Here is a 24,820-nt window from a genome sequence, read left to right as displayed (position 1 = left end):
GTTATACTTAGAATCTCTGACCTTTGGCATCTGATCAATAACGTCGTGGACACCAGCGATCTTGGCTACGTCCGTGACGTCGGCGTCACTGCCGGCGACGCCGCAGCGGATGGCGTCGGCCACTGTGGCACCCAGCAGCGTCGTCTGCTGCTGCACGAAGGCGATGCGCGCTCGAAGCCACGCCCCCGTCACGTGTCGGATGTCCACGCCACTCACGCGGACCTGCCAATGCCACGGTGTCCACACTATTTCATTTACACTTGCGGCCATTACAGTGCCAACACCATGAAGGCCGCATCCAATGGCAATTGAATCTCAATGTAGACAAGTGAAATGTGCTGCGAATACATAGAAAGAAAGATCTCTTATCATTTAGCTACAATATAGCAGTTCAGCAACTGGAAGCAGTTAACACTTTCGCTGCGGCTGACGGTTATAAGCGTCACAACAAGCCATGAGCCAGTGCGGCTGACGCTTATAAGCGTCCACGCTCACTATCGGATTATTCCGGCCGTACGTGGGATCTGGACCCCTCCACCATCCTCCACACCTATAAATCCCTCATCCGCCCTATCCTTTGTTACGCCCATCCGGCCTGGATCTCCGCCCCCCTCCCCTTCCTTTTATAAATCCCTCCAAATCCTTGAACGCCATGCTCTCCGCCTCACCTATCGCATCCGTCTCCCCTCCCCCACGCGGATCCTGTATGATCTCATCCCCTTCCCCCAACTCCTCCTCTTCCTTGAAAGGATACGGATCCTGTACACCTCCCGCAAACTCGATCCTCCTCATCCGCTTGTCTCACCAATCCTCTCCCACCCCCGCCCGCTGCCGCACCTGTATTCCCACATCCCACCCGGTCTCCATCTCTCCGCCCTCCTTACCCTCTCCCAAGGTGGCTTCCGCCAGCTCCCCCTCCCTGATGATGTCCTCCTCCCCTCCATCTACCCCTCCTATCAACTTTGATCATCCCCCCCCCACTTCCTGTGTCCTTTCCTTTAGGCACCCTCCCTCCCTTCTCTTTCCTTTTCCCCCCGTCCCCTCCCTCCTCCCCTCTTCCCCCGGGCTTCCCCTCCCCCTTCCTCCCTCCCCCTCTCTCCTCTGCCCATGACATCTTTGCTCTCCCCTGTCCCTCTCCCATTCCCCTTCCTCCTCCTCCTCTCTTGGCAGGTCCCCGGACTCGCACACGCTCAGTGAATATTCGCGCGCCGGAGATCATAGCCATCAGTGTTTCGTGCGTGTGCCTTCGTTTGTGTGTTAGTGTTGTTCGCCGTCACGCCAACACCGTTCACGTGCCGTCGCCATCATCCATGTTATGTGCACAGTGTCACCTAGTGTTAGTGATGTTTCTCGTCCAGCGTGAACGGCTCCATGTTTTTTCGATTTTTAGTGTCTACATTTTTTTCCCACCGTTTTGACTGTCTTCTCTGTGCCACCTTTATGTACTACTTGTTGTCAAACTCAAGGCTGAAGAGCGGCGTATTGTGCTGCTGACAGCCCGCCTTTGTATAAGGTGTTTAAAATCACAATAAAGAAAAAAAAACTATCGGATTACTCAGTCTAGTTGCAGTGTCTAAGCTAGCATCATAGCGTGTAAACTTTTGTTTTGTGTGGTCAGTTATCGAACGTATATTATTCGTAATGGCGGCTAATGAACATTTGAATGACGCCTGTGTGACCCTTATAGGTGTCAGACAGCAAACAGACTTCAAAACATGACCACAATACAGTCGAAGCTTATTTGAAGTAATGCATCTAACAAGAGAACCTCCCCATGGCACCCGCCTCAGATTTAGTTATAAGTTGGCACAGTGGATAGGCCTTGAAAAACAGAACACAGATCAATCGAGAAAACAGGAAGAAGTTTTGTGGAACTGTGGCAAAAATAAGCAAAATATACAAACTGAGTAGTCCATGCGCAAGATATGCAACATCAAGGAAAATGTGAGGTCAGGAGCGCCGTGGTCCCGCGGTTAGCGTGAGCAGCTGCGGAACGAGCGGTCCTTGGTTCAAGTCTTCCCTCGAGTGAGAAGTTTACTTTCTTTATTTTGGCGAAGTTTATGATCTGTCCGTTCGTTCATTGACGTCTCTGTTCACTGTAATAAGTTTAGTGTCTGTGTTTTGCGACCGCACCGCAAACTTCGGAAAATATTCATTGATCTTGTTATTGAAGTCGCGAGCTATATTTGCTGGATTCATATTGCCCACGGAATACATCTCACGTATTTAATGCACTCTCGTCCAAAGTAGCGAACAGTCAACTGCCAGCCAGGAAGCCTCGTTAGCAGGAATACTCTCTCTTCCGTGCGCTGTAGGCGACTGACGTAGTGTGTTTCGATGTTTGTTTAGGTGTACCGTCCCCATACCACGGTGCAGTTACCTCGCATCGGACGGACGGACGGACAGATAATAATTGTCTGAAAATAAAAAATTAAACTTTTCACTCGAGGGAAAACTCGAACGAAGGACCTCTCGTTCGGCAGCTGCTCACGCTAACGACGGGACCACGGCGTTCCCGAGCTCACAGCGTCCTTGATGTTGAATATCTTCCGCATGGACTACTCAGTTTGTATATTTTTGCTTATTATTTTCATAGTTCCACACAACTTGTTCCTGTTTTCTCGATTGATCTGTGTTCAGTTTTTCGAGGCCTATCCACTGTGCCAACTTATAACTAAATCTGAGGAGGGTGCGATGGGGAGGTTCCCTTGTAAGGTGTCATCATTAAGTCGGTATAGAACATGACCCTACAGATCTTACAAGGTCTTCACTTCATCCTGTAGCTCAGGTGTGCTTACGAGCGTCGGTTACGAGCGGTACCTGCCATTTCGGGGTGTTACCGGCCCCCACTCGCACGTTGCCGGACCGCACTGGAGAGTAGTGCGCCTGCACCGATGCCGCAGCCAAAGTGTTAATTCCATAAATTATCTGGGAGTACGCATTAGGAGTGGTTTAAAATGGAATGATCATATAAAGTTGATCGACGATAAAGCAGATGCCAGACTGAGATTCATTGGAAGAATCCTAAGGAAATGCAATCCGAAAACAAAGGAAGTAGGTTACAGTACGCTTGTTCGCCCACTGCTTGAATACTGCTCAGCAGTGTGGGATCCGTACCAGATAGGGTTGATAGAAGAGATAGAGAAGATCCAACGGAGACCAGCGCGCTTCGTTACAGGATCATTTAGTAATCGCGAAAGCGTTACGGAGATGATAGGTAAACTCCAGTGGAAGCCTCTGCAGGAGAGACGCTCAGTAGCTCGGTACGGGCTTTTGGTCAAGTTTCGAGAACATACCTTCACCGAGGAGTCAAGCAGTATATTGCTCCCTCGTACGTGTACCTCGAGAAGAGACCATGAGGATAAAATCAGAGAGATTAGAGCCCACACATAGGCATACCGACAATCCTTCTTTCCACGAGCAATACGAGACTGGAATAGAAGGGAGAACCGATAGAGGTACTCAAGGTACCCTCCGCCACACACCGTCAGGTGGCTTGTGGAGTATGGATGTAGATGTAGATGTAGATCCAACAATCGTCTAATTATCATGAAGTGTATACTAGTACGTGCTTCAGTATCCAAATGATTAGAATTCCATTGGAATTACTCAAAGAGGTCTACGTTTTGTAAACAAGAAAACATCACACAGCAGGCTTCTCATTCAGAAATTGCATTCGAATGTTTTTGGTTTGTGAGGAGATAGTGTTAATCCTCGTGTTACAAGGAGAAATACCTGCAGCATATGTCGCAATTTGACAGTAACATGATCGTGACATATCGAGACAACGGGTTATTGTCACGCGCTATTTTTGCTCGCATTGGTCGCGATCGCAGTTGAGTTATGCGAATTTGGAATCGACATGTTCAGCAGGGCCATATTTGGCATCGATGGTTTCAACAGGGCCATACTCAACACCATTCAGGATCTCAGCGGCCACGCGCAACTACCTGGAGACAGCAGATATTGTTTTTTTTTGTTTTTGTTTTTTTTTTTTTTTTTTGGCCTTTGAGTGTATACTCAATTTAGCCTTCGGCAACACATAGTGACAATGTACACATAATTAAATAAACAAATTTATAAATGCATATTATCAAGAATAAAAAGCTTAACTGTTACAGTTTTGTACATAATGTTTTAAAAATTGAATTGAATTGAATTGGAAAATAATTAAAAGTGTCTTGGCTTACAATTCACACCAATTCTGAAATATCTTCATCAGCAAGACATATTTATAATTTACGTACACCATTAAAACCTACAAATTGTAACCAGTACTCTTGATGAAGTTAACTATCACTTTATAGAGATGAACGTCTTTAGTACACAAAAGAGAAGAAGCTGATTGATGAAGATGGTAGCCCATACTCAGCAATGTCTTCAGAAAGACCAACCATTCACGGTCAAATTTGGGGCACATAAATTAGATGTGGTTGACATCAGCTTCCGACTCAGGATCACACTCACATGCTGGTGAACTGTAAACCTGATCCGATGTAGATGTTGTGGGAAAGAGGCATGATTGAAGCGGAGTCTTATGATGGTAGAAATCGTGGATCGGTCCAGTTGTGTCCTCATGAACCACGGCTGTGAAGGAATCCGAGGTTGTGGCACTGCGTAATAAGCGCCTTTTGTCTGTTGAGAAACGTTACACATTTCCTGCCATTGTTGTCTTGCGTGATCCTTGACTTCACGTAAGTAGTCTGTATAAGGAAGGTGCAGATCCAGGACGGTGCCTAATGTTCCCTCTTGTTTGGCTAATGCATCAACTTCATCATTATAGATGATACCAGAGTGGGAAGGTACCCACAACAAATGGCCCGTGCGTGTGCTGCGAATATATTCAGATATTACATCCAAGATATAACTGTTGGTTGTTTTGTTCCATCGACTGTACTGAATGTTTTTAAGAACGCTTTGTGAATCAGATAGTATCAATATCTTGGGGAAGGAAGTGCTAGAGACAAACTTAAGTGCTTCCAAAACTGCCACTGTCTCCGCCGTAAAAATAGAAGTGCTCGTAGGCAGTTTGAAGGTTTTGCGGATCTGGATCTGAGGGCAGAAAAAAGCGCATCCTGTACACTCTTCTTGCGGAATTATACACAGAGAAAACCCGGCCATTGTGCTTGAACGAGACGATTGAAGCCAACGTTGACATTAGTACTGTCCAGCCATGTCGTACTTAAATAATGGACTGGGATCTGGGAGCAGAGCGTTTGAAGATCATTTTGTTAACTCAGTCGTGCTGGACTAAACAGCCCCGACACGTGACCTTGGGTCAGGAACTGGGTCTGTTTGAAGCAAGACAAGTATTCACACAGGTAGCTGCGACGACGTGTGAAGTTACATGAACTGTCAACTGTGACCCTATCTTCGAGTTTTTCATGATGTGTTTTTGAGTCATCAGTCTTATGACCGGTGTGATGCGGACTGCCACGAATCCCTCTCCTGCACTAACCTCATTATCTAAGAGTAGCATTTGCACCCCACGTCCTCTGTTATTTGTCGGATGCATTCAAATTTCTGTCTTCCCCTACATTTCCCTCTACCACCATGGAAGTTACTCCCTGATGTGGTAACACATGTCCTATCATCCTGCCCTTCTGCTTCTCGGGGTTTTCCATATGTTCATTTCTTTGCTGATTCTATGGAGAACCTCCTCATTCCATAGTTTATCAGTCAACCTAATTTTCAACATTCTTCTGTAACAACGCATCTCAAACGCTTTGATTCTCTTCTGTTCCGGTTTGTCCATTATCCGTAATTCATTACCATACAATGCTTTGCCAAAAAGGTACATTCGAAGAAATTTCTTCCTCATTCTGTACTTATCTGACCGTTCATTCCATTGAACAGATCCTGTAAACCTTCACTTTCACCGAGGATAGCAATGTCATCAGTAGAGCTTATCAATGATATCCTTTCACTCTGAGTGTTAACCCCTGACTTGAACCTTCTGTCACTGCTTCTACGATGTAGATATGCAACAGTAGGGGTGAAAGACTGCATCCCTGTCTTACACTCGTCATAATCCGAGCATTTGGTTCTTGATCTCCCAGTATTATTGTACCCTCTTGATTTTTGTACATATTGTATATTACCCGTCTTTCCTTATACTTACTCCCATTTTTCTCAGAATGTCGAATGTCTTGCCCCACTTTACATTGTCGAAAGCTTTTTCTAGTTCGACAAATCCTACGAGCGCGTCTTGAGTTTTCTTCAGTCTTGCTTCCAATATCAAGCGCAGAGTCAGACCTGCCTCTCTGATGCCTTTACCTTTCCTAAAGACAAATTGTTTTTTCTTTTCCATTCTTCTGTATATTATACTTTTGAACAACTTGGAAGGATGATCTGTGAAGCTGATTGTGCGATAGTTCCTGTATTTGTCTGCTTCTGCTGTCTTCGGAATTGAATCGATGACATTTTTCCGATTTCTGATGGTACATCCCCAGTCTCATAGACTGTACACACCAACTTCAATAGTCCTTCGCTTACCACTTCCCACAAACGTTTAGGAAATGCGGTGTAATGTTATCAATCCCTCCTGCCTTATTTAATTTCAAGTCTTCCAAAGCTCTTTTAAATTCCGACTTTAATACTAGATCCCCTATGTCTTCCTTATCAACGCCAGTGCCTACTTCTATAACATCATCAGACAATGTCATCCGCCCCCCCTCGCCCCCTCATAGAGGCCTTTAGTGTACTCTTTCCATCTGGCCGCTCTCTCTTCTGCGTATAACACTGGGATTCCCATTGCACTTTTAATGTTACCAGCTTGCCTTTAACGTCACCGAAGAGTGTTTTGATTTTTCTGTATGCTGAGTCAGTCCTTCCGACGATCATTTCTTTTTCCATTTCTCCACATCTTTGCTGCAGCCATTCCGCCTTCTCTGCCTGCACTTCCTAGTTCTTTCATTCCAGGATTTACATTGCTGTATTCCTGTCTCCCCCTAAACATTTTTGTATTTTCTTCTGTCGTCGATCAGTTGATCAGTTTCTTCGCAGTTACCTTCCTTGTAACTAAGTTTGTCTGCGAAACATCTGTTACTGCTCTTTTTAGAGATGTTCACTCTTTTTCAACTGAACGGCCTACTGTGGTATTCCTAATCGCAGTGTCCATATCATTAGCGAACCCCAAATGCGTCTCATCATTCCCCAGTATTTCGCCCGCATCTCGTGGTCGTGTGGTAGCGTTCTCGCTTCCCACGCCCGGGTTCCCGGGTTCGATTCCCGGCGGGGTCAGGGATTTTCTCTGCCTCGTGATGGCTGGGTGTTGTGTGCTGTCCTTAGGTTAGTTAGGTTTAAGTAGTTCTAAGTTCTAGGGGACTGATGACCATAGATGTTAAGTCCCATAGTGCTCAGAGCCATTTGAGCCCACCCAGTATTTCAGTGTCCCACTACCTTCCCATCTGAGGCTTTCAGATGATTCTCGTAAATCTCAGTCTACTCTTCATCATTACTAAATAGTGATCTGAATCTATGTCTGCACCTGGCAATGCCTTACAATCCAATATATTATTTCAGAATCGCTGTCTGGCCATGATGTAATCTAACTAGATCTTCCCGTGTCTCTGGATGTTTTCCAAGTACACGTCCTCCTCTTGGGATTCTTGAATAGAATATTCGATATTACCATCTGAAATTTACGACAGAACTCAATTAGTCTTTCACCTCTCTCATTCCTTCTGCCAATCTCATATTCTCCAGCAACACCTCCTTCTGTTCCTTCCCCTGCAACTGGATTCCAATTCCCCATGATTGCTAGACTTTCATCTCTCTTTACATATCGAATTACCTGTTCAACATCCTCATATACTTTTTCTGTCTCTTCATATTCTGCTTGTGACGCTGGCGTTTATAGCTGAACTATCATTGTCAACACTAGTTTTCTGTAGAATCTGATGAGAAGAACCATATCTCTGAACTGTTCTAACAGTTGATTCTGCTAGTTTATCTCGAGCATAGCGCATCCCTGCCATTCGCGCCCCGCTGCTGAAACTGAAGGAGAACTGAGAAGGCGTACTTGTGCTGCTGGTGATGATCGAAACTATCGTCTAGCCTGCGTTAGCAGCATTCTAAGGGTTTAATGGACGGAGTACGTTGTGCGACAGTCAGTGGCAGCTGGTGCTGATTTTAGTTGATGGGGTCCAGATAAAAAAATCAATAAACTTTATGACGGAATTGTTCCGAATTGTTGTTATATAACCTTCGTTTTTGTCATTTATGTCAACGAAAAAGAATCTCTCAACAGATTTCTTCCTCTTAATATGCCGCAGTATAATGTCAAACTGAATTTTGCACATAATATCTGTTGTTTCATTTGCCTGCACGGAATGAAAAGTGGCAGCACTAATATCTTTAATAAGTTCTTCAATGTAAACTTGATACCTGAAGTCTCTAAGTTCATTTTGTATCATGTGTTATGTATATTTACAGACGGAAGTACTAGAGCTATATGTCATCTAACACACTGCCAACGTTTCCTAGAAGAGAGGAATATTAGAAATTGCCACGGTTAGCTCACCCCCTGTTTCAGTGGTAGCCCTTAGTGCGAACTCACAAGTTCCGCAAAACGTTAACACACTCTGTTTAATATTTGTATATTCTTCATAAGTAACTCATCATGTTTCTGTATTGAGATTTTATACGTTGTATCAGTTTGAGCAGCAATGTTAACGGTGCCAAGCATTTTGTATTTACAAGCATTTTCTAAGTGTTGTCCACTATCCTCATGTTTCTTAATTCGACAACTTAAACGCTTTAGATATTTACAGCTGACTGTTGTCCACTTTTTGCAGAACTGCGTGCTGCAGAAAGCTCTGTTGTTCTTTCGACCAAGTTGAGACATTAAGAAACCGGTTGGTTGATGTGCACCTGGCCGCTTTATTTCTAGGTATTGATAAATTAAAAGGAATTTTTAGAAAACAGTCTACTTCATTCATTTTAAAAATAGTACTCGAGTTTCAACTGCAGAGCTCCAGAATATGGAACGCTACTGGGAGGTTCCCCCTCCGTTTTGTGTTTGCGACATTTCCCCTTGACGAATGAAATGGAGAGACGGGAGAGGAAGGGGGAGAGGGGCGGAGGGGGTAAGGAATACGGTAAGACGCGTGGCAGGGACTATATGTAGGTGCGTAATTTGGTGGGGGTGAAAATTTGGACTGTGGATCCAAGCCGACTGGCCCCAAACATGGTATAGACTTGGGATAGGTGGAAAAGGCAGAAGAGTGGTAACGTGACAGAGATAAGAGGGTTCACTGGGGTGTGGGGAAATGAGGGTTTTCGTGAACTGGTCGGTCCACTGGACCGGCTCGAGGGGCCCTAGGCTGTGCTATGGCGAGGGGTCGGGTGGACTGAGGAAACAGTTTCGTGAGGTCACTGCGATTGCCGTTTTCGGAGCGACGGGTGTTGAGAGTGTACAGAGCACTTGACGCCGGCCCACGACATCACTGGGGTCTGGGGGAAGAGGGGTGTGCGTGAGTTGGTCTGCCCACTGGGTCCACCCAAGGTGGCCCTAAGCTATGTAATGGTGACAGGTGAGGTGCAGAAAGGAAAACAGCTTGGTCGCATCACTTCAACTGCAGCTGGAGACAGCGGAGAGTAGCAGCCACCTGATGCTCGTCCTCGGCATTGGCTAAATGGGTGGGAAAAGGAAAACAGGGCACCACTTTAGAAGGACATGCTGAGGAGAGGGGTCCCGGAGACGTGGCAGCAAGAACTGGCTCAGAGTTAACTTCGTGTATCTCTGCACCGGAGCAGTGGAAACTGGAACTGATTACTTCTTATATCTGTCACTCATTTTACATTAAAATCAAATGACTATAGAGCTGTTTGATATAATACTGAAAAAATACACAGAATAAAATTACATCACAAAATTTCTTGTGGGGCTAGGCCCCTCGGGACCTTAAGAACGAGCTGTCCCTGGTGACGACAAAACTCAACTGTTCCCTGTGGTGGGTCGTAGAAGCCGTTCATGAGGCGCAAACAGGTTGTCTTGCCCGAGCCAGAGGGGCCCACAATGGCCACCAGCTGCCCGGCGGGAATGGTAAAAGTCACGCCCCGCAGCACCTGCAGAACAAGGACCACGATAAAGGAAAACAAAATGAGCAAATTAAAAAAAATTCATATGTGTAGGTAAGAGGTACGTAAAAAGACAGGAGAAAGCCAGGAAAACAAAACTCGAAAACAAAATGCTAAGGGAAGGAGAGGAAAAATGATAAAAAATAAAGGCCCTTATTGTATAGCAAGTGAGACGTAGTAGCCTTCATTGCAAGGAAAAGAGAACTTTTTTAGTATCTGCACTGTTGTATATGGTTAGCAATATTTTGTTTCATTTCAATTTTCAGCCTGTTGTGTCTTAGTTATGTACTGTATGGACTGAATAAAAAATAATGGTAAAAAATTTACTCATGTAATACCATTTTACTCGATATGCGAATGACTGTGCGTGTGTGTGTGTGTGTGTGTGTGTGTGTGTGTGTGTGTTTGCGTCATCAGTGAATAAGGCAGAATCTGCTTTGTCGTCATTCTTACTGTCAGCAATTGGAACTTGTTGACCATTTGAAGAACACCTTGAATAGATGTTGTATATAAGAGTTTGACTAAGAAACGATCTACCTCTCTACCTAAAGAGAATAATCTTCAATTCCTGCATAATTCCTTCCCTACACATCAGTGCACGGATCTGAAAATAAAATCGTAGTGACATAGAGCGCACTGGTAAGAATCCTGATAAACAGCAGAGTTAGAAATAAAGAGAAATAAGGCTGTAAAACAAGAAAAAAAGCGTTGACCTATGCTAGAGCACTGAAATGCCTATGGACTGGATATGTAATGAGAGAATATATTGCAAATGAGGCAAACGTATCTGAGAAGGGATAGAGCGAAGCGGAAGACATAGAAAATGGGAAAATGAGCTGCCAACGTAAGCAGAACTTTGTTAGCCAACGTCGGCGTGAAAAAGACACCAGTGGAAGCACCTGGGAGAGTGCTTCACCCAACTGTGGAGCTCCAATGACTAACGATCACAATTAGCTAGCAATGAAACACAGCGACGGAAGTTAGCTAGGGTAACACGGTCATGGCCTCTCCGCAAGAAAAAGCTGAATCTGTCCTACGGTATGCCTAATTTACCCGGTTTCTTAGCTAAGCCTATGTTTATATAAAAAAAGAAAAAATATTGGGAAACGAAATATCGGGATAAATTCATTTTCTTTCATAAATTTGTGCTACAAATACTTGGGGCAGTTACATAATAGTGAAGAGATCAGCTGCCATACTTTGGGAGTTTGATACGTCAAAATCAGTGTTCTATGAACGTACACCACGAAACTTTGTCTCAAAATTACCTTACGTATTAGGTTTGCAAAGAATACGTTAGGAAAGAAATGTTGTAGTTGTTGTGGTCTTCAGCACTGAGACTGGCTTGATACAGCTCTCCATGCTACTCTATCCTGTGCAAGCTTCTTCATCTCCCAGTACCTACTGCAACCTACATCCTTCTGAATCTGTTTAATGTATTTTGTGGTCTTCAGTACTGAGACTGGCTTGATACAGCTCTCCATGCTACTCTATCCTGTGCAAGCTTCTTCATCTCCCAGTACCTACTGCAACCTACATCCTTCTGAATCTGTTTAATGTATTCATCTCTTGGTCTCCCTCTACGATTTTTACCCTCCACGCTGCCTTCCAATACTAAATTGGTGATCCCTTGATGCCTTAGAACATGTCCTACCAACCGATCCCTTCTTCTAGTTAAGTTGTGCCACAAACTTCTCTTCTCCCCAATCCTATTCAATACCTCCTCATTAGTTATATGATCTACCCATCTAATCTTCAGCATTTTTCTGTACCACCACATTTCGAAAGCTTCTATTCTCTTCTTGTCCAAACTAGTTATCGTCCATGTTTCACTTCCATACATGGCTACGCTCCATACAAATACTTCCAGAAACGACTTCCTGACACTTAAATCAACTCTCGATGTTAACAAATTTCTCTTCTTCAGAAACGCTTTCCTTGCCATTGCCAGTCTACATTTTATATCCTCTCTACTTCGATCATCATCAGTTATTTTGCTCCGCAAATAGCTAAACTCTTTTACTACTTTAACTGTCGCATTTCCTAATCTAATTTCCTCAGCATCACCCGTCTTAATTCAACTACATTCCATTATCCTCGTTTTGCTTTTGTTGATGTTCATCTTATACCCTCCTTTCATGACGCTGTCCATTCCGTTCAACTGCTCTTCCAAGTCCTTTGCTGCCTCTGACAGAATTACAATGTCATAGGCGAACCTCAAAGTTTTTATTTCTTGCCCATGGATTTTAATACCTACTCCGAATTTTTCTTTTGTTTCCTTCACTGCTTGCTCAATATACAGATTAAATAGTACTGGGGAGAGACTACAACCCTGTCTCACTCCCTTCCCAACGACTGCTTCCCTTTCGTGCCCCTCGACTCTTATAACTGCCATCTGCTTTCTGTACAAATTGTAAATAGCCTTTCGCTCCCTGTATTTTACCCCTGCCACCTTCAGAATTTGAAAGAGAGTATTCCAGTCAACATCGTCAAAAGCTTTCTCTAAGTCTACAAATGCTAGAAACGTAGGTTTGCCTTTCCTTAATCTAACTTCTAAGATAAGTCGTAGGGTCAGTATTGCTTCACGTGTTCCAACATTTCTGCGGAATCCAAACTGATCTTCCCCGAGGTCAGCTTCTACTAGTTTTTCCATTCGTCTGTAGAGAATAAGCGTTAGTATTTTGCATTCGTGATTTATTAAACTGACTGTTCGGTAATTTTCACATCTGTCAGCACCTGCTTTCTTTGGGATCGGAATTATTATATTCTTCTTGAAGTCTGAGGGTATTTCGCCTGTTTCATACATCTTGCTCACCAGATTGTAGAGTTTTGTCAGGACTGGCTCTCCCAAGGCCGTCAGTAGTTCCAATGGAATGTTGTCTACTCCCGGGGCCTTGTTTCGACTCGGGTCTTTCAGTGCTCTGTCAAACTCTTCACGCAGTATCGTATCTCTTCATCTACATCCTCTTCCATTTCCATAATATTGCCCTCAAGTACATTGCCCTTGTATAGGTCCTCTATATACTCCCTCCACCTTTCTGCTTTCCCTTCTTTGCTTAGAACTGGTTTTCCATCTGAGCTCTTGATATTCATACAAGTGGTTCGCTGTTCTCCAAAGGTCTCTTTAATTTTCCTGTAGGCAGTATCTACCTTACCCCTAGTGAGATAACCCTCTACATCCTTACATTTGTCCTCTAGCCATCCCTGCTTAGCCATTTTGCACTTCCTGTCGATCTCGTTTTTGAGACGTTTGTATTCCGTTTTGCCTGCTTCATTTACTGCATTTTTATATTTTCTCCTTTAATCCATTAAATTCAGTATTTCTTCTGTTACCCAAGGATTTCTACTAGCCCTCGTCTTTTTACCTACTAGGTCCTCTGCTGCCTTCACTACTTCATCCCTCAGAGCTACCCATTCCTCTTCTACTGTATTTCTTTCCCCCATTCCTGTCAATTGTTCCCTTATGCTCTCCCTGAAACTCTGTACAACCTCTGGTTCTTTCAGTTTATCCAGGTTCCATCTCCTTAAATTCCCACCTTTTTGCAGTTTCTTCAGTTTTAATCTACAGTTCATAACCAATAGATTGTGATCAGAGTCCACATCTGCCCCTGGAAATGTCTTACAATTTAAAACCTGGTTCCTAAATCTCTGTCTTACCATTATGTAATCTATCTGAAACCTGTCAGTATCTCCAGGCTTCTTCCATGTATACAACCTTCTTTCATGATTCTTGAACCAAGTGTTAGCTATGATTTAGTTGTGCTCTGTGCAAAATTCTGTCAGGCGGCTTCCTCTTTCATTTCTTAGCCCCAGTCCATATTCACCTACTACGTTTCCCTCTCTCCCTTTTCCTACTACCGAATTCCAGTCACCCATGACTATTAAATTTTCGTCTCCCTTCACTATCTGAATAATTTCTTTTATTTCATCATACATTTCTTCAATTACTTCGTCATCTGCAGAGCTAGTTGGCATATAAACTTGTACTACTGTAGTAGGCGTGGGCTTCGTGTCTATCTTGGCCACAATAATGCGTTCACTATGCTGTTTGTAGTAGCTTACCCGCACTCCTATTTTTTATTCATTATTAAACCGACTCCTGCATTACCCCTCTTTGATTTTGTATTTATAACCCTGTATTCACCTGACCAGAAGTCTTGTTCCTGCTGCCACCGAACTTCACTAATTCCCACTATATCTAACTTTAACCTATCCATTTCCCTTTTTAAATTTTCTAACCTACCTACCCGATTAAGGGATCTGACATTCCACGCTCCGATCCGTAGAACGCCAGTTTTCTTTCTCCTGATAACGACGTCCTCTTGAGTAGTCTCCGCCCGGAGATCCGAATGGGGGACTATTTTACCTCCGAAATATTTTACCCAAGAGGACGCCATCACCATTTAATCATACAAGAAAGCTGCATGCCCTCGGGAAAAATTACGGCTGTAGTTTCCCCTTGCTTTCAGCCGTTCGCAGTACCAGCACAGCAAGGCTGTTTTGGTTAGTGTTACTAGGCCAGATCAGTCAACTATCCAGACTGTTGCCCCAGCAACTACTGAAAAGGCTGTTGCCCCTCTTCAGGAACCACACGTTTGTCTGGCCTCTCAACAGATACCCCTCCGTTGTGGTTGCACCTACGGTACGGCTATCTGTATCGCTGAGTCACGCAAGCCTCCCCACCAACGGCAAGGTCCATGGTTCTTGGGCGGAGGAGGAAAGAAATAGTACTACAAAATAATCTTAAGAAGTAAGATTTTGCAGAAAAAAATTGATACGAATGTTAGTTATGTGAGGGTAGGCCCTACTGCAGCTGCGGTCACGCTGCTTTTACAAGGGGCGATCAAAATGTTTTCGCCAAAGGCTGTACAGTACTGAATCAGAATGCCAGAGAAAATCGCCATGAGCACTGAGGCAATCATCCCACCGACGCACAATGCGGAAGTTCCCCGTTTGGTAAAACACCGTGTTTTGGTGCGTGAAGAAGTCCGTAATTGCCTGCTGCACATCCTCGTCTGACAGGAGTCGTCGACCGTTCAAGACCACTTTTAAGTGACCAAAGGCGTGATAATCGGATAGGGACAGATAGAAACTATAGGGTGATTGCTCGTGTGTCTCCCACTTCGGTTGGCGTAACTGAACCGTGATATTTTCAAAGAATATTCTTAAGAATTTATTTTATTTACTAGAGATTCATCAAGAACATTAACACATTTAATCACACTATGTAAGCATGGAAGTAGTTGCCAGGGAGTAACTGAGGAAATCATAACCAAATTCCTTTTAACAAATGGGAATTTTATTCACTTTAATAGTGCCTAAAGCATTTTTTAAAAGAAACAGATTTAAAATTATAATCAGAAAGCACCCTCTAAATATCAGTTACAATTTATTCAGAGGCAGAAAGAAACAAGTTTTGACTGTATGAGCTTTTGGGCAGAGAACCTTGCCGCTCCCTTTTGACACGTCCGTAGTTACGAATGCTCACAACAGCCTCTGAAAGACTACACTGGTGCAAATCTGCAACACACCAGATAACTTTAAACTAAGAGTTTTAACTATTTACACAAGCACACATACTATGCAACCCCCGTAGGAGGAATGGAAATGGTACCAAAAACACTATCAATTAAAATATTAACCTTGTCACGGAAGGTGCAACTTGATTTTAACTTCGAAGCAAAGTCTTACAGTGAAAGGGTGGCAACTTTTTATACTAAAATGATCATTTAAATAAAAGCCCATGAAATGCCATCTTATATAAAATTCTACAAGGTTGGCCAGACAATAGTTAAGATGCTCTACAGTACACAGATACCGTCTCTCAAGATCATAGGCAATAATATCAATGATTCAAAAGATTAAAACATATTTCAGGTATTTGGCCGTTACACTCCAAGCAATAAATCCGTTAACACACCAAATCCGACAAACATGACAGAGGCAGTACTGTAGATTGATAGGGAGATTACCGAACAATCCAAACCGCAGGTTGCTCTAACCCGCCCCTACTCCACAAGGGAAAAAACGGACCACCCAATTTATAAACAACCACCTTCCCGCGGGTGGGCAAACGGAGAAGAATGGTGGAACGACCCCAAAGCAAAACGGCTGGTGACCTCACCAAGAAAACAAGTAGAATTTAACAAGAGTAAATCAAACATCATATCACCAATCACTTAACTTCTAATAAACTGCGATTTCTCGAGAAGACTGGTGCAGCACCCCCTCCCCCCCCCCCCCCAAACGCACTCCCGAACCGTCCGCTGCCAGCCGCTTCAACGGACGCAGGAAGGCGCGCCGATCTCCCGTCTCACAGCGTCGCAGCTCGCGCCGGCCAGACCGATGTCGTGGGTTGACTCCTGTTGCTCTCGTGTCGACCGCAAAGTCACAACCCCTCGCTATACGCCGCAGCCCACTGGACTCACGTGGCGACCTCACATGCGCTGACGCTCAAGACGAACAAGTCATCTTGTGTCTCAGTGCGCGACCGACCAACCGATCGATCCAACCTCCAATGACCATTGCCTGAGCAAACTCGAGCAGACTGGCGGCCTAACGCAAAGACTCAGATGCAGGAACTAAGCCCTGACCGGGCGACCACTCGCTGAGTTCTCTTACTGGCGGAGTGGAAAGACTCTCATTCTGCCGGCTTTAAAGGTTCATCGGAACGACAGACATACTAGCACTCCGAACGACAGACAGACACTAACTGCCTAACAAATGCGGACGAGAGACAGACTAGCAAGTTGGGGACGAGAGACTGACCCAGACTCCCTGACTGGCGAGCTCATAGCGCCCCTTAAATGCAAGTGAACAGGCAACCTTTCCCCTTTCCCACCAGAGGGAGTCACCAAAGCTGCGATTGCCACAGCGGGGCCACCGCCAGAAACGGAGGGCGACTGCTTCACACTACGCGCTGCGGCACGCTCTTCAAAACAGCAATTTTTACCACGGCTCAGTAACTTTTACGTTACGACATTAGCGCTATGGGGAAGTGCCTTATAATGAAGTAGAAGCACCCCTTGGCGCACCATTTCTCAAAGATGGTTTTCGACAGACATGCAGCCCAAAACACATGCTTCGTTTTCTGATGGATGTCAACCGGTGCTTCAGCACCCAAAAAAAAAAAAATTAGCAGCACACTGATCCTGTTTGGACGCATTTGGTAACAACTTCGCCATAGTTCACGTTTCCGCATTCGCTGCATTCACGTCGGAAAGATGCAAATGCCACACTAACCCCTTGCTTACATGTCAGTGCTAATATACCTGCATCGAGGTTGCACTACGTGGCATATAAGCTGCAGTAGCGCCCTTAAACGGGAACTTTTTGATCGCCCTTATATTAACAGAAAATAGTACCCCCACATTTTAACTGGAAAGCTAGAGAAGTCATTAACGATCAACTATCACAATGACAAACAGTAGAATAGGGTCTACTGCTTGGTCACCTCAAAGACCAGAACTCAAACCATCTGATATTTTTTTCAGGACCATATAAAAACTTTTGATTATTTTCTGAAAACTGGTGGTTGATGCAATGCACATGGAAGAATAATGGAAAGTTCAGTTAGTGTCCAGCGAATGCGGATAAAACAGAAGGTCATTTAGCTACGTACTGTAAACTGTACTGTACTGTACTGTACTGTAAACTGGGCGAAGGGCAGTTTATCCAAAAGCACTAAAACTTAAAATATGTTCCCCTAGTCTGTGCAAAAACAAACGTTCTCATGACTTACAATAATAAATTGTTTTTCGCCAGTACCATGTACTGAAAAAATAACCTTGCATATGACACTCGAAACGTAACAGTCCATCGAAACCGATTTAAAAAACACGTATTTTTCGACCATAAACAGTAATTTCTGACGTAGGGATGTAGGTAAACATGTACTTGTGGAATGGATACAAAGAAACCAGTTACTATATTATACTTGTATTGAAGAGTGTGGGTCCTGTAATTAGTAGGAACTTTCCCCAAACCATGAACTTTTTTTAATTAATAAAAATAGTAAGAGGATTGTTAACACCACATATCTGAGCGTTTATACATGGTTAAATTATTATATACTTGAAACATTCAATTTTGTATTTACTCTGAAAGAGCTATTGTAGTTGTTGAAATGCGTCATTGTATTTAAATTGAGAGCTTTAATTGTAATTTGGTTAAGAGCCCTTTTTTAACAATACTGAGGATGAGGATTGTTTGGAATCTTATATACAGGGGCAACCATGTTAGCAGAGGGGGGCATGGCATGAGATGAGTTTATACACCTAGCATGTACATCTTTTTTTTTTAGTTAAAATAAAGTAATCTGAAACAAAACTTGTAAGTATTGCTTGTTTCGACTTAACCGTCAAGTACAGTCGACAACATGTACTACAGGACGATTTGCAGTGGCAGATAAAGAAACTGAAGATGAGTACACCCTGTTATAATTTATATCAATATAAATTAATAGTAGCTTTTTTCATGATAGAAACGATTCAAGTGGTGTATGGAGCAGTGATGTGTCATAATTCTGTATGTAATCTTACATTTTTGTTTCAGAAAACCCATATCATATTTGAATGTTATGTAAAGAACATCGAGATGGTAAACGGCTGGATTACAATATGAAGGATGTAGTGACCAACGACAAAGGCAAGGTGGACTGAGCGGAGAAAAAGTGCTGTAAGTGGCAAATTTTATTTCATTTTTTTTACTTGTTTTAAAAATTTTTTGCTGGCAATTTTGAAATGGAGGACAATAGGGAAGTTGAAACTAACAATCAGAATTATACAAATTTTAGTGGGGAGGAAATGAATGATAATAAGGCATTTTGCAGACCAATCAATGGTGATCTTAACAGATAGCACAATAATATAAGTGTATGTTCACCTTTTCATGAGTTCAAATCAAGTGTGTCAGTTTTGGACAAATTATTTCAAATAATGGAGGAACACAAAAATTCGATGGAGGAACAGAAAAAGTCACTTGACAATATTGAAAAGAAATTATATGGACATGGGAGCCAAATTCGTGAAACAAAAGATAGCTTAGAAAAATGCTGGGTACAAGTAGACAAATCTACCAAAAACATGTCAGTTATAGAGGGGGAAATTACTACCTTAAAACAAGAACATCAGAACTTTGAAGGAATGTTAGATTTTGTACAAGGAAAAGACGATAGTTTCAAAGAATTTGCAACCTCAGAATTTCAACAATTAAAAAAGTTTAGCAAAGACATGGTGAAAAAATTTACCGAAACTGATAAAAGCATACAAAACTTTGTCAAAATAGCGAATGACAATTTTATTGAACTAAAAGAAGACATAGGTACCTGTTTAGGGCGCATTTCAGTTCAAGAATTCAGGAAATTGAGGACACTGTTACTATGAAATCTTTCAGCAACAACAATCAATTTTGGAATAATATCAACATCAAAATCTTTTCAGGGGAAGGGAATATACATCCTGTCGACTTGATATTTCAAATTAAAGACAATTTTGAAAGTAATATGAGTGACAATTTAAAAATTAAATTCTTTTCCTGAAGTTGAACGTGCCTTTATGAATACATTTTGGACAGAAACTAGACAAGCCAGAATCAAGTCCGAGTTCTTAGATGGTCCAAATTTCAGGCAAGGTAATGGTTGAATGAAAACATTTTGTGAACAGCAGTTAAAACATTAGTGCACTTAGATAAGTCATTAGATGAGATGATACAAATTGACACCTTGAAGAGACATTTGCCACAAATAGGACAATGGAGTCTGGTCTATGGGTCTGACAACACCGTTGAGGAATTTTTAATATTTGTAGACAAATTAGACTTAGTCTGGGAAAGAAATGAAAGGTATAATGATAGGCAAGATGACAGTAGAAATAGAAATAACAGAGTTTTCCATGATCATTTTGAACATAGGGATAAGAACAGAGACCTTATAAACGAAAATTATGGGGGAGAGTACCAAGGGAACAGTAGATTCAGTATGATGACAGAAGAAATGGGGAAAGAAATGACAGACAGAGACCAGAGAACAGAAATTTTGAACCAAGAAGCAGGCAGTGGCGACAAGGTCAAGGCAATAATGGTAACACTTTGGAATGGTCCAGAAAACTAAGGTCTGCCTCCTTCAGAGCCTGGTGGAGTGAGGCAAATAGAAATGGTATTTATAATCAGGCACATTGTGGTGATTTCAGAAGGGGAAGGGATTAGAACAAACAAGACATATCAGAACTATCTATCCAGAAGACAACCTGAAGTAAACAAAATGAATTTTGATAGGGAATTTTGGGAGAATTTTTTATCTGAGAACAAAGATACACAAAAAAGGAAAAGAAAATCTGAATTTACAATAGAGGAAAACATTTTGACAAATTTCTTTGACAGTAGTAATGTAATAGTTGTTACTAATAGTGATGAAAACAAATCTGATGAGTATGGTTTAGTGAAAATGTTGAGTGATGGTGAAATGAGTGATAAAACTGATACTGGTGTTGTATGCATGGAAGCTGATGTACTTAGAAATGAAAGTGAAGATGACAGTGTTATTCCAGATAAAATTTCAGTAAGCAATAAACAGGAAAAAGACGATGTGGTAGAACAGAATAATCATAATGTTGAAGTTGTTGGTGTATTTAAAGAAGTGTGTGAAGATGGAAATGAATTTAGTGTAGAGAATCATATTAAGTGTGATGATAATGTTTTTGATGATGATGATGATGATAATGATAATGTATTGCTCAGAGAATCGTATATGCAGAAGTTAAGGTTGACGATTGTATACTGAATGATTCTGGAAATTCTGATGCAAGCTTGAGTGATGATTTTGTAACAAATAGAAAAGTACATTATAGTTTAATCTTACCATTAGATGTTAGTGGTATTGTGTGTGAATGTGGTGACTATAGTAACAGATGTAACCATAGTGACCAAATTATGAATGAAATTTGTCAAAATGTGTATTTAGGGAAGGAAAGTTATTTTGGAAGTTTGGAACAGGCATTTAATAGTAATTCAATCAATGAATGTGTACAAGTAGTGGAGGAAGGTTGTGTGTGTGCTGAAATTAGTAGCTTTCAGACAGATCTGAGGGATATTTGCAGAAGTAATTATGCAGTTAGTGAAAGTACTACAAAACCAAATGAACAACCAGCAAATAGTAAACTTGTGCTGAAGAATTTATACTCTATGCCACATAGACAAATCCGTGTTGTACACCTTGTCATGCCAAGCAATGAATATTTTGACGCAGTAGTAAAGAAAATACCAATTGAAAGAAAATTACAACTCACAAGAAGTGCAATTAATGTGCACTGCTTACTGTAAATTCAAACACTGAGAAGTGAAAAATCGGGTAACTTGACACATTTGAAGCTAATACAGTAAAATATTTTTTTTAGTTTACATTTACATTTTTTTGGTGAACATTTGCATATTTGCCGATATTTGTGTCTATTCATAGAGTGGGTGTTGAAAAGTGGATCTCATTGAAATGAGATCCATCCTTCATGAAATCCTCCCCACCCCACCAAGAGTGTCTTTCCACCATCCACCTAACCTTCGTAGCCTCTTGGTTCATCCCTATGAAATCCCCAAACCACCTTCCCTACCCTCTGGCTCCTACTCTTGTAACCGCCCCCAGTCTAAAACCTGTCCCATGCACCCTCCCAGCACCACCTACTCCAGTCCTGTAACCTGGAAGGTGTACACAATCAAAGACAGAGCTACGTGTGAAAGCACCCATGTGATTTACCAACTGACCTGCCTACACTGTGAAGCCTTCTATGTGGGAATGACCAGCAACAAACTGTCCATTCGCATGAATGGACACAGGCAGACAGTGTTTGTTGGTAATGAGGATCACCCTGTGGCTAAACATGCCTTGGTGCACGGCCAGAACATCTTGGCACAGTGTTACACCATCCAGGTTATCTGGATACTTCCCACTGACACCCACCTATCAGAACTCCAGAGATGGGAACTTGCCCTTCAATATATCCTCTCTTCCCATTACCCACCTGGCCTCAACCTCCACTAATTTCAAGTTGCCACCCCTCGTAAATCACTTGTCACACAACAACATCTTTGCCTCTGTACTTCCGCCTCGACTGACATCTCTGCCCAAACTCTTTGCCTTTACATATGTCTGCTTGTGTCTGTATATGTGCCAATGGATATGTGTGTGTGTACGGGTGTATACCTGTCCCTTTTTCCCCCTAAGGTAAGTCTTTCCGCTCCCGGGATTGGAATGACTCCTTACCCTCTCCCTTAAAACCCACATCCTTTCGTCTTTCCCTCTCCTTCCCTCTTTCCTGATCAAGCAACTGTGGGTTGTGAAAGTTTGATATTTGTGTGTGTGTTCGTATGTTTTTTATTGTGTCTATCTACCAGTGCTTTCCTGTTTGGTAAGTCACAGCTTCGTTTTTAATATATTTATCTCATGTGGAATGTTTTGTGTGTGTGTGTGTGTGTGTGTGTGTGCGCGCGCGACATTCAATAGAGACATATGCATGTGGACAGAGGGAACGATAGCTTGGTACTCTGGTGAGAAGTAAGAAATGAAATTGAGGATTCAGAGTGTTGGAGCTGAAGAAGAAAAGATGATATACCCCAAAGACTGGAAACCCCCCTACCCAGGACCCCCACTGTTGCAGTGCTTCACTGTGGCAGGAGAGGGAGAAGTGTGTTTGGCATTACCTGTAGAATGGACTTGCCACAGCTTCACCTTCCCCGTCACTGAAAATTAACCCCAACACTCCCTATTGATTGATGGATGAAGGGTAAACAATTAGCATTCTGCAAGACAGAGTAGTCGACATATTTAACACTGTGTTGCTCAAGTCAAGTAACAAATGCTAGATACAACCAGCTGACTTACAAGCAGTTCCTTTAATATCTGGTTTAGATCAAACATAATTAATTACATATACATGAAAATATGGAAACCTGTGACATAACTGATGCATAAACATGGAAAAACTAAAGTGAGGTACAGAATTACTGTGTTCCTCTGATATCTGTTGCAGCTCAAACATAATTAGTACACAAACATGAAAATATAGAAATAAGGTACACAAATATCACATCAAATAAATCAATACAAGTTTCAGATCCATAAATAAACAGAGTGGAATGCCTCTTCAGCCAGAGCATCCAAGTGCAAAAAAAGTTTTTTAGCTAGAAATTTTGTATGTCACGTCCATTCTTATCTTAATACTGCAGTAATGACTTAAATAGCTTTGGGCTTACATCACCCACATTTACCCTGGGTATCCCAATGTCCCTGTAATTCTGTTCACTTACTAAGGCCATAATATGTTCTGAGTTAAGAGCTTACATAGAATACTTTAAAAGAACAAAAATAAGAAAACTTATCCTACATCAAATACCCAAATAATAATATCCACCCGTTCTCTCGGCCGAGCGGTCGTTTATACGTGACCAACATTTCGTCGCGGCTTGTTTTCCTAGTCGACACAGGCGCTGATGTGTCCATCATACCTACATCGATGGCTCTTCCCGTTTTTTCACCGACGAAGTCGCTTCTACGCACAGTCAACAAAAAAAATTACAAACTGTCGGCTCCGTTGAAGTTATGGTGCACCTGTCTCCTTCTCTACGTTTCCCGTAGACATTTTACATCACCGACGTTGACGAACCAATTCTCGGTATGGATTTCTCGTCCCATTACAAACTCTCTCCGAACACAGTCCAAGGTTCAGTGTTTCACCACCCTTCTGACACTCAGACACCGTGCTCAGGCACTTATGCTCATCGTTCCATTTCCGTCACGACATATGATATGGTTCGCGAGTGTTCCACCCTAGCAGACAATCTACTGTCAGAGTACAACGCAGCGGCGCTACTCCATCGGCAAAACGACGAGTTGAAACAACACATTGCTCACACTTTCGACGAGCTCACTGCGGCTCGTACCTCGCTGCTGCAACTGCAGCCCACAGTTCCTACACCTGATCGACCTTCATTAGCAGACACCAGCATTGACACTCATTGTGCGTGACGATTTACGTTCAGTGATCTCTGCACTTACCACATGCCAGCTACGTGCAGTGCCATGTGTTTCAAACAGTAATTCTAATGACAGTCGCACGCACGATGCGAAAACGACCACTGCACAGGCAGCCGCCCCACGTGTTGGTAAACATTCCCTCTCTCTCACGTGCCAACCACGTGATTCCCTGAGCGACACCAACGCCTCTCTCGCCCACGCCAGTTACTGAAGGCAAAGCTAACAACAGACAGTCGCTGTGTGCCCCGATCCACTCCGTGCTGCGAGTGCAGCCGACCTCTCCAAACAAGCGCACGCTGCGTTCACGTAATAGGCATGTGACTTTCGTGCTGCCTTTCCCCACTCTCGCTAACGGCTACGCCTCATCGCACCCCACTTCTCCCAAAACTTCACGTCAGGACATTACTCAGCCTTGTGTGCAGTTCTCAGTCTCTTCCATCACTGATGGAACGACACACAAGATAATTACCACTGATGGCCCTCCTATTAAGCACAAGGTTAGACGCCTCAACACCATTGAGTTGCGCATGACCTGGCAGCAAATTAACGAACTTCTGGAGGCGGGCATTCTACAGCCATCGGACAGCGATTGGTCTTCACTGATTCACCTCGTCACCAAACATGACGATTCTTTTCGAATGTGTGATGACTACAGATGCTTAAACGATCGTACCCTCATGGACAATTATGCAGTCCCGAACATAAACGATTTCACCC

The 24,820-nt window shown here is 42.8% G+C and overlaps 1 protein-coding gene across 1 annotated transcript in view; it reads right to left on the bottom strand.

The window, feature by feature from the left end:
- Positions 1 to 24,820, bottom strand: part of LOC126176279 (multidrug resistance protein pgp-1-like) — a 74,556-nt gene that overhangs the window by 15,665 nt on the left and 34,071 nt on the right. The window contains exons 3-4 of the mRNA XM_049923429.1: positions 9,907 to 10,071; positions 22 to 222 (exon numbers count right to left, since the gene is read on the bottom strand). Coding sequence (XP_049779386.1) covers positions 22 to 222; positions 9,907 to 10,071 — 366 coding nt within the window. The remainder of the gene's footprint in view (positions 1 to 21; positions 223 to 9,906; positions 10,072 to 24,820) is intronic.

The sequence above is a fragment of the Schistocerca cancellata genome, chromosome 3, assembly GCF_023864275.1.
Source record: "Schistocerca cancellata isolate TAMUIC-IGC-003103 chromosome 3, iqSchCanc2.1, whole genome shotgun sequence".
NCBI classification, from domain to species: Eukaryota; Metazoa; Arthropoda; class Insecta; order Orthoptera; family Acrididae; genus Schistocerca; species Schistocerca cancellata.
This window is presented reverse-complemented; position numbering and strand designations above follow the sequence as displayed.